General features: G+C 40.5%; 1 protein-coding gene across 1 annotated transcript in view; it reads right to left on the bottom strand.

Moving 5' to 3' along the window:
- The window catches only part of LOC114644562 (uncharacterized), a 337895-nt gene that overhangs the window by 112150 nt on the left and 210997 nt on the right, over positions 1-14748 (bottom strand). Inside the window, exons 27-28 of the mRNA XM_051934772.1 lie at positions 10838-10927; positions 7557-7631 (exon numbers count right to left, since the gene is read on the bottom strand). Of these exons, the coding sequence (XP_051790732.1) occupies positions 7557-7631; positions 10838-10927 (165 nt within the window). The remainder of the gene's footprint in view (positions 1-7556; positions 7632-10837; positions 10928-14748) is intronic.

Here is a 14748-nt window from a genome sequence, read left to right as displayed (position 1 = left end):
GAAGAGAGTAACAGCCCATGGTCAAGTCCGCCATTGAACAAGAAGCAAGTGCCATCAAATAGGTCATCATGAAGCTGAAATACTGACTATTGTGTTGACCTTCAGGTATATATCACTTTAAGTTAGTTCATTGGAAGGGTTTACTTTGGGCTAAGGCAGATGCCCTTTTTCATGTTCACAACCTATTAGCCATGTCTGTTCTTTCTCTTTGGAAGGTGTGGTAGGTGGGGGGGCCATGTCATACCATGAGCCTGGGGAATGTCTCAGGGGAAATGGTTCGGGTTGTCTCTGAGGTGGAGGTGGGGATTTGGCAGAAAAACAGCAATGCACCTTTATTAACATGGTTTCTATTTTCTCTGGAATGTTGGAAAATTATCAGGAAAAGTTGCCATTCTTTGTTGAAACTACTTTGAAAGAGGACAGAGCTCAAACGCTACAGGATTATTTTGGCAACTTAGGAGCATCGAGAATGACAAAAGTTGTCATTATTTATACCTGAATTTCATTTTTTATTTACAGATTTTTTCAATTGTTAAGACAGATTCTGCAATACTGAAGTCGCTTTCTCAAAACTCTTCATGCAGTCACCACAACACCAGCTTATGTGGACCATACTGTTAAACATTTCTCTTTGCTTTCATCCAAAATGCATTCAGTGACTATATTACATTACATTTTCAGAGGCCATTTTGCACATGCCTACATACTGTCACCAAAACTGCTAATAAGACATTCAAAACTGAAATATAACAATTTGCTAAATTAATATCAAGACCAAGTACAAATGTGTTATTACAGGTATTTATTGTGGTATGGAATAACGTTGCTTTCCACCACTCCACTGCAGTCAAAGAATGGTTTGCAGCACACCCAAGGATGTCCTCATTGTTTCTGCCACCATCCTCCTTCCTGAACCCCATTGAGGAATTCTTTTCTGCATTGAGGTGGAAGGTTTATGACCACCGGCCACATGATTAGATGTCATTACTGAATGCAATGAATGCTGGATGCCAAGATATTTCTCCAGAGCAATGCCAAGGATGGATCAGGCATGTGAAGAGATACAACTTTAGATGTATTGCCAGAGAGGATATCAGATGTGATGTTGATGAGAACTTGTGGCCCAATCCAGGGGAGAAGATGGATTAGCATTACAGTGTGGTATTATTGTAGTTGTGGACCAACTGCAAGTGTGTGTGTGTGGGTGTGTGTGTGTGTATGTATATATACATATTGTGAGCTGCGAAGCTAGTCGCACCCCAAGAGAATACAGACGCCCCTGGGAAAACCCCTAAGAAACATAAACAGACTACCTTCACATTCCTCCTTTCCCTTCTGGCTGGCTCTGTCGCGTAATGTGCCTCTCACGCGGTGCTCCGCCTTCTTAAAAAGCCTGCACGGGCTTCTCTCAGTTTGTTAAAATTGCTTGCTTGGTTTATCTCAGACATTCTCTGCTCCTGGCAGAGCTGTCATCTCTGACCTGTCATGGAGCAGGTTTTAAACTTTTGAAAAGAGACAAATGTTTGTTTGCAGTGCTTTGAATAAAGTTCCTTTTCTTCTACAACCTCCTGTGTCTCTGTGCAAATCAGTGACCCAAGCGTGACAAGTGGTACCAGGAGTGGTTGCACAGAGATGGATGCACAGTTGGAAGCCAAACGCATTTTTCGACTCGCCCAAAATGTTCCGCTCCCTTATGATCCAGAGGATGATGAGCGCCCTCCAACTGTCGCTCCGAGTGTCCGTCCTCCAAGTGTCCAACCTCCTAGACCTCGACGAAAAGATATTCCAATCCCTCAACAGTTTGCTGCCCCTCCTCCTCCACCGCCTGCTACACAAAATGTTCAAAAAGTTGTTCCTCTGCCTCCGCTTCCCGACAATACTAAGAATGTACTAACGAAGATGGGCCCATCTGATGACCCAGAGATGTTTCTTTAGGCTTTTGAGCATGTGGCGCTTTTACTAGGATGGGACAAACGTTAATGGGCTGTTATCATCACACCTTTTTTATCCGGTGACGCACTTCTGTCATTATGGAATGTACCAGCTGATAAGCTTGGCGACTATGATTTTTTGAAGGATCAAATTCTCTTGCGTAAAACCACGACCTTTTTATCTAAATGTTTTGCGCTTTACAGTTGGAGACTGAATATGGACAGTTCCATTCGTGCACAAATAAAAGATTTGATTCATAAAGTGCATTGCTGGTTTGAGGGGGATAAGCTGGAGCGCATCGTGGAGAAGGTTGTTATGAACATAGTACTGTTCGGGATTCCTGCACCTATCCGAGTTTCTTCGTCATAACCTTGAATCACTGGCCATTATATCTCAACAATTAGAAGGCTCCCAGACTGCTTTGAGAACAAGCGGTGGGTACGGTGCCCCATATGCTGTGTTACAACCTCCAAGAGACCGCCCAGGGCTCTATCGTCAGCGTGACCGTGGACTGGAACATCATCAACCTTTCACAGCTGATCATGGAATTTCGTCAGGCAGGCCCCCAGCAAACCCAGTTAGCGCGGTGATGAATGAGATGCCTGCTGCTTTGGGTGAAAGAGGCCGTGGCCATGGACGTCGTTGTGGATATTTCGGCAGTGGGGCTGAACGAAGATGCTTCCGGTGCGACCAACCCTGTCGCCTGTCTCCAGCTCAATCAATGGAAGTTGGCACAGCAGAGGTTTGTTGCTCGAATATTACGGATCCGCCGAAAAAGAAAGATGGCTTATTTTTCTCAGTGAACTTCGGGGGCCACGAGATGTCGGCGTTATTGGACTCTGGCAGTGACCTTTGTGTAATAAGACGTGACTGTCTTGACGACAGATACCATAGTAACACTGAGACTGTTAAAATACGTTGTGTACATGGATTTGTTACAGACTATGAGACATTACTTCTTCCTTTATCTTATAAGGGTCGTCATTTTAAAGTTTGGTCTGCTGTTTCTGACACTTGCCCTTGGCCTTTACTGATAGGCAGATAAAATGCTCTTTTTCCTAGATTAATGGCTGAACATAACTCTTCAGTCGTCAGCTCGTCTGTTGAGCTTAGTCGGGGGGAGGAAGAGGGAGAACTAGTGGCAGTTGGGAAAAACTTAGAATCCCAACTAGATATTGATCCCGATCTCTCCAGTGAGTCTGAGGGAGACACCCCCCACAATTTCTCAGAATGACAAAGTCCGTCTACATCCTCTCAGATTGCAAATGCCTCTGAACCCAAACCGAGCACTAGCGAGCAGCCGGATTTTGTGCGCTTGCAGCATGCTGATGGCTCATTAGAATATGCATTTAAACAGGCTCACACTGCTAGTGACTCCTATTACCAAGAGCGCGATACCGGGGTCTTGAAAACACCACATTTTTTAGAAAAAGATGGTTGTCTTTTCAGAGTGATTACAGACCATTTGATGGGGGAATTTATTGAACAGTTTGTTGTACCTGAGGGGCATAGGGAAATTCTTTTACAGCTGGCCCATTCTCCATCTTGGGGGGGGCACTTGGGGGCTGATAAGACCAGAGAGCGGTTATCAAAACGATTTTATTGGCTGAATATTGGAAAAGATGTTGAACGGTTCTGTGCTTCATGTCCTGACTGCCAGATCATCTCCGCTTATAAGCCTCCTCGGGCTCCCCTTTGTCCTATGCCTATTTTGGATGTCCCTTTCAGAGGGTGGGAATAGATATTGTAGGCCCTTTGCCTAAGACCAAGAATGGGTACCAATATTTGCTGGTGTTAGTCGACTATGCAACGCATTATCCAGAAGTAGCTGCTTTGAAAAAGGCCAATTCCTCCGCAGTAGCGAAAGCTCTGTGCGTGATTTTTACTTGTATTGGCATTCCCAGGGAAATCTTGACTGACCAAGGCACACCTTTTACCTCCCGAGTGATGAAACAGCTGTGTAATAAATTCGCTATTAAGAAATTGGGTACCACCGTTTACCATCCACAGACCAATGGATTAACTGAACGGTTTAACAAAACTTTAAAACAAATGATCAGAAGAGTTGCTCATAATGATCCCACAAATTGGGACACTGTCCTGCCTTTTGTTTTGTTCGCGGTGCGGGAATCGCCGCAAGCATCCACTGGTTTGAGTCCGTTCGAGCTGTTATTTGGCAGGCGCCCAAGAGGCATCCTAGATGTTGTTCGCGAGGAATGGATAAGACATGAAACAACATCTCTCGGGGAGAGTTTTGCAGAGCGGGAAGTTTCATTACAAGATAGAATTTCTAGACTTTCTTCTATTGCTGTGGAGCATCAACAACGAGAACAGGAAACACAAAAAGGTTTTTACGATAGGCGCAGTCAGCTTTGTGAATTCAAACCCGGCGATCGTGTTTTAGTACTGGTACCGTCTGACCCGCACAAATTCCCAGCTAAATGGCAGGGCCCCTCAGTTATCGAAGAGCATTGGGACCAGTAAATTACAAGGTTAGAATACCAGGCCGGTGAAAAACACTCCAAATTCTACACATTAATCTCTTAAAGAAATGGCATGATTGACAAGAGGTTCGCACTTCCTTGGCTGCTGTCTCTCAGAGTGATGTTGTCATTGGTAACGATTTGACTGATTCACAAAAGACAGAATTGTTAACCTTGATAGAACGGAACACTGATGTTTTTTCAGACTTGCCAGGCGTCACTAATTTAGCAGAACATAAAATCACCACTGAACCCGGTGTTCGGGTACAAATGCGGCCGTTTCGAATCCCAGAAGCTTGAAGAAATATTGTGCACGAAGAAGTCAAGAAGATGCTGGAGCTAGGTGTAATTCGAGAAAGTAAAAGTGACTGGTGTAGTCCAGTTGTGTTAGTTCCCAAGCCAGACGGTTCGTTTCGCTTCTGTATCGATTTTAGACGCTTGAATAAGGTTTCTAAGTTTGATGCTTACCCAATGCCCCGGGTAGATGAGCTGTTGGAAAAACTAGGTCAGGCGATCTATATTTCCACAGTAGACCTCACAAAAGGCTATTGGCAGGTGCCTTTAGAAACTGACAGTTGTGAGAAAACCGCATTCACGACTCCTGATGGACTTTATGAATTTACAAGACTCCCATTTGGTCTTCATGGGGCTCCTCTAACATTTCAGCGTATGATGGATCAGATACTGCGTCCACATTTTGAATATTCTGGGGCGTATCTTGATGATGTGGTGATTTTTAGCAATGATTGGCATTCACATTTAGAATGTCTTCAGGCTGTCCTTGATAGCCTGAAACAGGCTGGATTGACTGCTAACCCTAAGAAATGTAAACTAGGTATGTCTGAGACTCATTATCTAGGTTACTCCATGGGCAGAGGTTTACTTCATCCACAATTAAGAAAAATAGAAGAGGTGCTCGCTTACCCACATCCTAAAACGCAGAAACAGGTACGCACTTTTCTGGGATTAGCGGGTTACTACAGAAGATTCATCCCTGATTTTGCAAATAGGGCTGCGCCTCTCTCAGAGCTTACTAAAGGAAGAAAAAACCGCCCTATTATCTGGATAGAACCTTGCGAATGCTCCTTTTCGGATTTAAAAACCGCTCTGTCTTCTTATCCAGTGTTGAGAAATCCTGATTTCTCTACAGATTTTATACTACAGACAGATGCAAGTGCATTCGGAGTAGGCGCTGTCCTCTCTCAGGTTTTTGATGGGGAAGAACATCCTATCACATACTTGAGTAGAAAATTACTCCCCAGGGAACGCAATTATTCAACTATTGAGAAAGAATGTTTGGCAATTAAATGGGCTATAGAAGCGCTACGTTATTACTTATGGGGACGGAAGTTCACACTAGTAACTGATCTGCTCCACTTCAATGGCTATATCGTCAAAAAGATACAAACTCCCGTCTCATGAGGTGGTTCTTGGGATTGCAACCTTACAGTTTTGAAGTTAGACATCGACCTGGCTCTGAGCATATTAATGCTGATGTCCTCTCACGTCTGTTTGAACCTGGTCTAGAAGATCGCTTGATTCACGGAAACGTGAATAAAGCTGACGGAGGGGGTGTGAGCTGCGAAGCTAGTTGCACCCCAAGAGAATACAGACGCCCCTGGGAAAACCCCTAAGAAACATAAACAGTCTACCTTCACATTCCTCCTTTCCCTTCTGGCTGGCTCTGTCGCGTAATGTGCCTCTCGCGCGGTGCTCCGCCTTCTTAAAAAGCCTGCACGGGCTTCTCTCAGTTTGTTAAAATTGCTTGCTTGGTTTATCTCAGACATTCTCTGCTCCTGGCGGAGCTGTCATCTCTGACCTGTCATGGAGCAGATTTTAAACTTTTGAAAAGAGACAAATGTTTGTTTGCAGTGCTTTGAATAAAGTTCCTTTTTTCCTACAACCTCCTGTGTCTCTGTGCAAATCTGTGACCCAAGCGTGACAATATATATATATGCACAGTGTAGCAGTCTTTTTCCACCTCTTGAACCCTCAGGTACCACTCTGAACACCAGGTAAAAGTCCAAGACTTCTTTATTAAATAACAATAACTTGCACAAAGCACTCTACACACCACACTACTCATATAAATCACACTACTCTCAATACTCTTTCCTCCTCGCCCAGACACTTTGCCCTCCTACCTCCCAGCTCAGCTCCGTATCTGGGCTTTCCCACAGTCCTTTTAAACACCCTGACCCGGAGGTGTTCCTGTCTAATCAGTCCACAGTTCCTTATTCCTTCCGGGTCAGGATAAACAGTCCTTTTCTTCAACCCGGGAGCACGTCGTTCCTTCCTGTCACGTGACCGTGGCGTACTCCCGGGTTATAGGGCACATAAGAGCCCACGAGCCCCCCTACAGCGACTCCCAGTGGCCCCCAAGGTATCCAGCAGGGCTGTGTATAAACACTACATAGTCCATGAGGCCCTGCTGGAACTCGGGGCACGATCATGCTGTCGGGAGAGCTCCTCCTGGCGGCCTCTGGGTGAGGGCCGGAATATGTAGCCGGCCATCCATCACAACAGTATATTTTACTTCTATGGTATTTTCTTCAACGCTACATTTTGTGTTGGGTATATATTTTTTGTATGATTAGGAATAAATATTCTGTACTTACAGTAGACCACAGACAGGAATAAACATATAAACATATACTGCTGCATGGTTTGTTCATTCCTGAACATTTTTAGAGTACAAACTTGTTCTGTTTTGTAATACAATATTTGCGACAAATAATGTCAGTTACTTTACAGACGATACTTTTATGATGATCCATATTACATTTTAGGTAATGCTGTCTGTTGTTAGTGTTTTGCAGGCCTTTTGTTTTGTGTATGATGTAGTGTTCTTCCAGAAGGACATAACGTGCTACTTTTTTGGTGTTGTAGTTCATTTTGGAGGAGAGCTTAACTGTTTGGTCAGGCTGTGTGTTGGTATTGCAGACTATATGAAGAGTTTTGAGAAAGCAACTTAATTATTGCAGAATCTGTCTTAGCAATGGAAAAAAAAAACTGTAGGACATTAAACATGGTATGACACCTATTTTTCTCTGTATTTTTACACAGCAGATAAGTCATGTAATGAGAACACTTCTAAAGCAATTCTTACTTAATGTGTCTTTAATAATAAAGAACACTTACTTTTTCTGAAATCTGAATGACATTCAGCTTGTTTAGTTCTTCAGTGACTGCAGAGACTTCATCCCTTAAATTGTGCTTTGTGGAAATGGAAAAGGTTAGATGAAAAATATTACAAAATGTAATTTTGCAGAATAAGAAGCGAAAACAAGGTGCCGTCCTATTAATATGTGCATTTACATCAGTTCAGTAGTACATTCTAGAGACATTTGAAAACACAAAGACAGCCGATGTTCAAAACAGAAAATGAACAAATTTTTTCCTTCTGGGCTAATAGAAAACTCCATATTCCAAAATGAGGTTACCATTCTGTTATGATTTGAATTATCAATTGTAAGTAGCACACAAGTTGATGGGCATTCTGGCCAGGAGAAGGGAAGGTTCCTTGCCTGGATGGGAGACCCCAAGTGGGCAGACAGACATCCTGGTCGAGAGATAAAAAAGATGTCTTACCCGAAAAAGGCTTCCCAAGTGGATGGACGGACATCCCAACCAAAAGGGAAGGACAGGGGAGGACTGTCTCTGGGGGATGTTTGTTCCTCCAGGATGTTAGCTATCAAGGGCCCTGCATATCGGTACCTAGTAGGAAACTAGCAGGGAATGCTGGGAATTCTAGTCTGGAAGCTCAGCTCTGCTGGGGTTCCTGGGTGCAACAAGAGGGAGCTACAGGGAGATGCACTCCCTGTTATTCGGGACGTCTGTATGACCCAGAAGTGCTTCCAATGGGCAAAAGCCATGGCACAAGACGCACTCCTGGATCCTCAATAAAAGGGACTCCACTGCCTTGTCCATGTGAGCTGGAGCTGGGAGGAAGGAAGGCAACAGTCGACTGGAGGAGGGCAGTATGGTGGTGAGAGAGAGATTAAGAGAAAACAACTTGCTTATTGGCTTTGCACAAAGTATTTTGAATAATAATCTCCCTTTGTTTGAAACAGATGCTGTGTTGATGTACTCGTGTGTGGGACTCTGTGACACCCCCTGCCTTCACACAGTCAGCTTTTACCAGGAACAAATTCAAATAAATCCATAACTATTACTGGGTTATAAATACTGTATGGTGGGAAAATAACATGTTGAGAAGCGTGAAAGTATATCAACATACAAAAAGTTTGTCACTTGTGTCACACACGTTCTCTTGGGAGTCAACCAAAGGGACCAGGAAACGACAATTCCACACCAGCCCAGGGGGCGGTGGGGTGCACTGAGCCTCTTTCTTTTCTCTCCACAGACCAAACACGAGAAATCCTTCCTGTCCGGGACCCGAGGGCGTCACTTCCTGTGATCCAGCTATAAAAACTCCTCATCCTCCATTCTTAAATAGTTCTGTGTTGGACTCTAACCAGTACACATTGTACTCAATGTTAAAGCCTTTTGCAGCTAGGGAAACTACATGGGTGGCTGCCCCAAACCTTTGTTGTGTGTCCAGCTGTTTCTTTCACACTTGCAAAAACCTGAGCAAAACCTACATGAGTAAGCAGTAGAGAGCTTCTACACATGTAAATGTTTCATACAGTATGGATAAATGGGTATAAATGTTCATCTGTTTAAATGAAGTTGCTGGCAGAGGTGTAAAATAACAAAGTACAGCTATTTGTTACTTTATTTAAGTTTGTTTAATTTTTACCCCACTATATTTTTAGGTTGAATTAGCATACTTTTACCCAGGTACATTTTGCAATTAGTACTCGTTACTCATTACGCAGACCAAACTAATATAAATTCATTTAAGAAAACTATCAGATGTGTTGTCAACTTAAGTTATACATAGCTCAGCATTGTTAAGACGCAGTCAATAGAAGGCTGTATATCATTCCAAATAAAAGCACTGTAGCGTCCCTTGCATGGCTTGGCAGGCCGTTCCCACGCTACTTCCTGCTCACTGCTGAGACAAGGAAATTGAATATGTACTGTATTTCTCTCACAATCGTATTTAAACACTTCATTCAGATCTGTAAAATGCAAACGGGAGTCAGATACAATGCACTGCCTTCAGTGCCTGCCAACACCTAAAGAAATCTCTGCTTTCAGGAATTCACCTTCAAATTTAAAGAAGCATGTTGAGGAAAGCATTTTTTTTTGTCTTCTTAAGCTATCTCTATCTCTTATATGGTATTTTGAGACCAAAAGTTATATATTGTGTGAACAATATCCGTATGTTGTATGGAAGATATTGTGGCCAATTATTACAAGTCTAATTACTTAAATGCTAGAGTGAGTCCAGCTGTAAAAGTCACTGATTGTCTGGACCAGAAAAACTCAAATTTAAAATGAGACTAGCATTTAAGTAATTAGGAATGTCGCTATGCTTGGGACATTGAGGTCCTGCTGTTCCTTGTAACGTGAGTGCTAATTAAAGGCGTGTCAGCTTTCCTATAAGCAGAGATAAGTATTCATGTTGTTAGTTTATGGAATTTGAGCTCGGGAAAAGCTAACGGAACATTACCCTGCCATCTAGAATCTGGTCAAGAGCCACAATGACTAAGGAAAGCACAGGTAACTTATTAAGTGAATATTCTACTTTTTTGGATAAGAATAAACTTTGAACAATTACATATATTGTCTTCATAAATTATTGAAGAATTACTGCATGTCAGTAATTCTACGTTCCCTCATACTGCAAAATGTGACTTATGCTATATTATCTCTGAGCTGTCCTTACTGTTAGTTCTTTACAAGATTAAGAGCATTAAATGGAACTGACTCCTGTCCAGATCATTCTTCAGTAGAACACCGACACTCAGATTTGTAGTTTTTCTTTATTATAATTAAAAATGAGTTATTGTAGAGTAATATGCATGTTGGTTATATGTGTGGGAAAATGTTATTCTGTAGACTTTAAATTGTCAAGTGGAGTGCATTAAAGGGAAAGGGAAATCAGGCTTCCTTCCTATAAATGCCAAGGCCTTAATGTGCGCTTTGGTATTAGTTCTGTAGTGTTGGGTTGGAGGCATCAAGACACAGAAAGACAACTCCTCATGTTCTAAGCAAAGAAATTAATTTATTACATCATTCCTTCTAGGTTACTGAAAAAAAACACACGCAAAGGTAAGTTAAACTTGGTATCTAGACTTGAAATACTGGCTTTCCCTCATAACCCTTAATGTGAGAAAGTATCTTTAATTTATGGAGGTAAGTCTATTAACTTGGAAAATAGACGGGACACTCTGCCTAGGTTGAGTGCAGGAAAGAAAAGCACAATAGAAAACAAACAACATTCGAGTTTCAAGCTGTAAATAGAAAACTTATATTTTTTGGCAATAAAGATTTGTTTGGTTAACACTTACACCTTCTGAAAGTAAATTGTCATTCAGATTGTCCAATGCTTTTTCAGTTCCATAGGTTGCATCCTTTATATCACTCAGTAACCACTCCACCTGTGTTTAAGAGGAAAGGTCAAATAATAAAATTGTGATTTTGAAGTACAAAAACAGGCTGCCTTTATTAATCTGTTCCTTTACTTCAGTTCCATAGTGTGAGCTACAAGCCAATACTTCTACTGTTGCTCAAAAATTATTAATACAAATTATTAAAAATGGATGTATCAAGAATTAGGTTAAACTGCTCTTACGAAAACCGCTTTCTGAGTTATTATTAAGTTTATGTACATATAAGATGTTGCTTTAAACAGTGAATAAGTGGATTACGTAGCACACCACATGTCTATCTTTAGGAAAAGTTAATGAAACATCCTCATAAATAAGCAGCAGAGGGGAGCTAAATATGAACATTTTTGATGCAGGATGAATGTGATGTAAGCGTTCACCTAGTTTAATGAAGTCACTTTTAAAACACATTTGGAATAAATAAATACATATTCAAATACAAACATACATACATATTTACTGTTCATACATAACAATGCCAAAGCTAAAAGAGGAGCGGCATTTTGTGAATGGCACCTAACAATTACCATAAAATAGATAAATGATGGAAGATTAGTTAAGGAAGGGGAAAACTTATAAATCATTTATAATATTTTCTATTTATAAAGCTGTTCTTTAGTGGATAAGATTTCTTTATTTATACAGAACACTTAGTTAGCCCTTTGGACATCAAAATGTCATTCAGCTTGTCAAATTCCTTCTTTATCCCAAAGATTCTATCTCTCTTTCCCCTCAATAATAATTTTTCCTGTGTAGAAATAGACATTATCAGAGTCAAAATTAAAAATGATACTCTTTAGTTTATAGCAAACAAAAGCAGGCCTCCATCTTATGAATCTTTAACTCTGTATTCGTTCTGTAGGGTAAGTTGGTGACATCAGGACAAAGAGTTTTTCCAATGTTGTAAGCAAAAACGGAGTAAATGTTTTTATGGGTCATTAAAAATATCTTATATCTGAAATGATATCAAGCGGATTTACAAAACTGAATCATTAGTGCACTTTTACCGTGCATGAAATCAGCAAGATACAAAACTGTTTACTGATTTTTTATTGTGTTCATATATTTCTGGAAATTTTACAATTTTGTTAATTAATTTTATTTCAAGAAAGTAACATCTTATATAATCAAGCAGATTACATTTGCACAACTTATACAATTAATAAAAATAAATGCTACTCTTTAGTTTATAGCAAACAAAAACAGGCCTCCATCCTATGAATCTGGAACTTTCTATTAGTTCTGTAGGGTAAGCTGGTGACATCAGAACAAAGAAAAATATCTTCTAATGTGGTAAGCAAATTTGGGTCATTAAAAAGACCTTATACCAAAAATGAGGTCAGCATGTGCATGCAATCAGAAAGATATAGAACATACTATTGTTTATATTCATATATTTACACAGAGACATTATAATATTGAGCAACGTGCATTAGTTTACAGGAGGTTTATCACTTGGGTCAACTCATGCAGCCCCCTTACAAATTAGCAAATCACAGGCGCCAAATGTGTAACGTTTTGATACACGATGGATGGAAACAAATGTTCACCTGTTTAATGAAGATCTTTTTTAAGGTAATAGGATTAAATAAATAAATAAATGAGCAAATAATTAGCACTACAAAAACAAAGAAAGACCAGCATTTTGTGATGATTCTAAGAAATGAAAATGAAATACTTAAATGTCAGCTATCATACATGAGAGTTTCTTATGGGTAATAGTTTAAATTGTCTCAGCTGGAACAAAAAGTGTGATGCACCATTATTAACATGGTTTCCGTTTTCTCCTACAATGGAACAGAATCAGCCAGAAGATTAATGACATCACTTTTGGCACAATCATAGCTTCATTATCTTCTGAATAGGATTTTATTCTTATCTTTTCTGTCTTCTCTGGACAAGTTTTAGAGATCTAATGCTGAGTTTGGAGCTTTTGGAGATGTTGACTAAGACTCTGACCTTTATTTTGATTCTCCTTTTATTTGAAGTTTTATGTTCTATTCTGATGTTATTCATCCAAGATTATGATTACTGTGATTGTTTCTGCTGGTATTAGGAACATGTCTTCTGAGGCTGTGATCTTTGAAAGGCTTAAAGATTGTCAAACAGATCATTTTCTTATCCTTTGCTGTGGATAACAAACCTATTTTCCAAAGTTCATGCTATGATCTCTCTTTGATTAAACCTTCCTTCTGGTTTTGATCATGTTATTTTATCACAATTTATTTTGTCTCTCATTCTGACTTCGACATACGTATTTTTGATCTCATGGTTTTGCCTTTTCTATCTAGATGTCTGTCTCCCACTTATCTCTCCAATCCTCATCAGTATGCTGACATAACACATTGAAAATGAGAAGCTTCGCCACTATTAACATCATACTTTCATTTTTGATTTGGGACATTAAACAGGGTGTTTAGACAGAGCCTCAACACTTTTCCTCTTATCCCGTGCGTTTTTGCAGTAGCATAGTTAAAAGGATCATTGCTAGAAGAAGACAGAACAACAGGAATGCAGGACTGTGGTACAACAGTTGGCTGAAACTGTACAACATCTAGAATTATGGGTAGCCAACGAGCAAACCAACTTTGTAGAGGAGTAGGCAAAAAGATTGTCAGAAGTCAGTATACAGACCGAAAGATCACTTGGTCTGTTGCAGATACTTGTACCTCTTCAAAAACAGATGACACTGAAGCATATTTGAGTGGACTGCTTAAAGACATAGATGGCTAAAGTAGGACTGGGCACATAAATTAACTCCATTCCTCTCCTGTGAGACGCAGAAGGGTTTATTATGACCTAGGTACGCAGGTGACGGCTGACTACAATATAGAAAATAGGGAGATCCTTGCATGTTATGGGATGGCCTCAAATATATATGTCATAAAATACCAGGAGTGGCAGTCTGAAAGTAGCAAACGCACAACAATTTAGAAATAAAAAGACTGCGGTCACCTGCACAAATGGAGACTCCCACTTGTATCCCATGAGTGAATGCTTTATAACATTTCAAGGGCAATCCAAAAAGAGTGACTGTGTTGGTACATTTGTATTCTCCATATACTGTAATAATTATCAAAGACTGGTCTAATATTAAATGTGGACAAATAAGTAATACTTATAACCAGCCAGCTAATCCAAACTCAGATGTCCTGAGTGCTGGCCTAAACAAAGGCCACTCTCTATGCAGTGTCCTCTGTGCCAGCTTAGGTGCCCCTCATGGCTGTGAACATTCCCCCACTCTATTCTCTGTACACCAATGACTGTAGGTCCACTGAACCTGCAGTAAAAAATAATTAAGTTCACAGATGACACCACCATCATTGGACTACTTGATAATGGAAATGAAACTGCATATAGAAAGAAGGTGACTTGTCTTTTGTCTTAGTGCGCTACCAATAACCTGGTACTCAAAACCACCAAGACAGTGGAAATGGTAATTGACTTTTGCAAATATTTGATACAACCTCTTCTAGAAAGTAATGATTCTACTGTCAATATGGTGGAATCCTTCAAATTGTTGGGCACAACTATCTCAAAACTCTCAGTTGGGAAATTTAAATCACTTCCATCACTAAAAAGTGAACATATTTAATTTCTTTAGTATGTAGCGGGGCCACATAGTGTTTAAATGTCAGTACTGCGTGCGTCTCGTTTCATTGTCCCGTTTACTGTTTATGTGCATCAGTTTATGCCGTCCCCGTAAAAACGGGGACGGATGATGGAAGGAGACCACAGCCGCCAACCTGGAAAACACCTGTTTACAATCATTCAATCCCAGCCGTCACAGGACTATATAAGCCATCAGGAGG

This window comes from Erpetoichthys calabaricus, chromosome 12, assembly GCF_900747795.2.
Source record: "Erpetoichthys calabaricus chromosome 12, fErpCal1.3, whole genome shotgun sequence".
NCBI lineage: Eukaryota > Metazoa > Chordata > Cladistia > Polypteriformes > Polypteridae > Erpetoichthys > Erpetoichthys calabaricus.
Note: the sequence above shows the minus strand (reverse complement) of the source record. Positions and strands in the feature narration are given on the sequence as shown.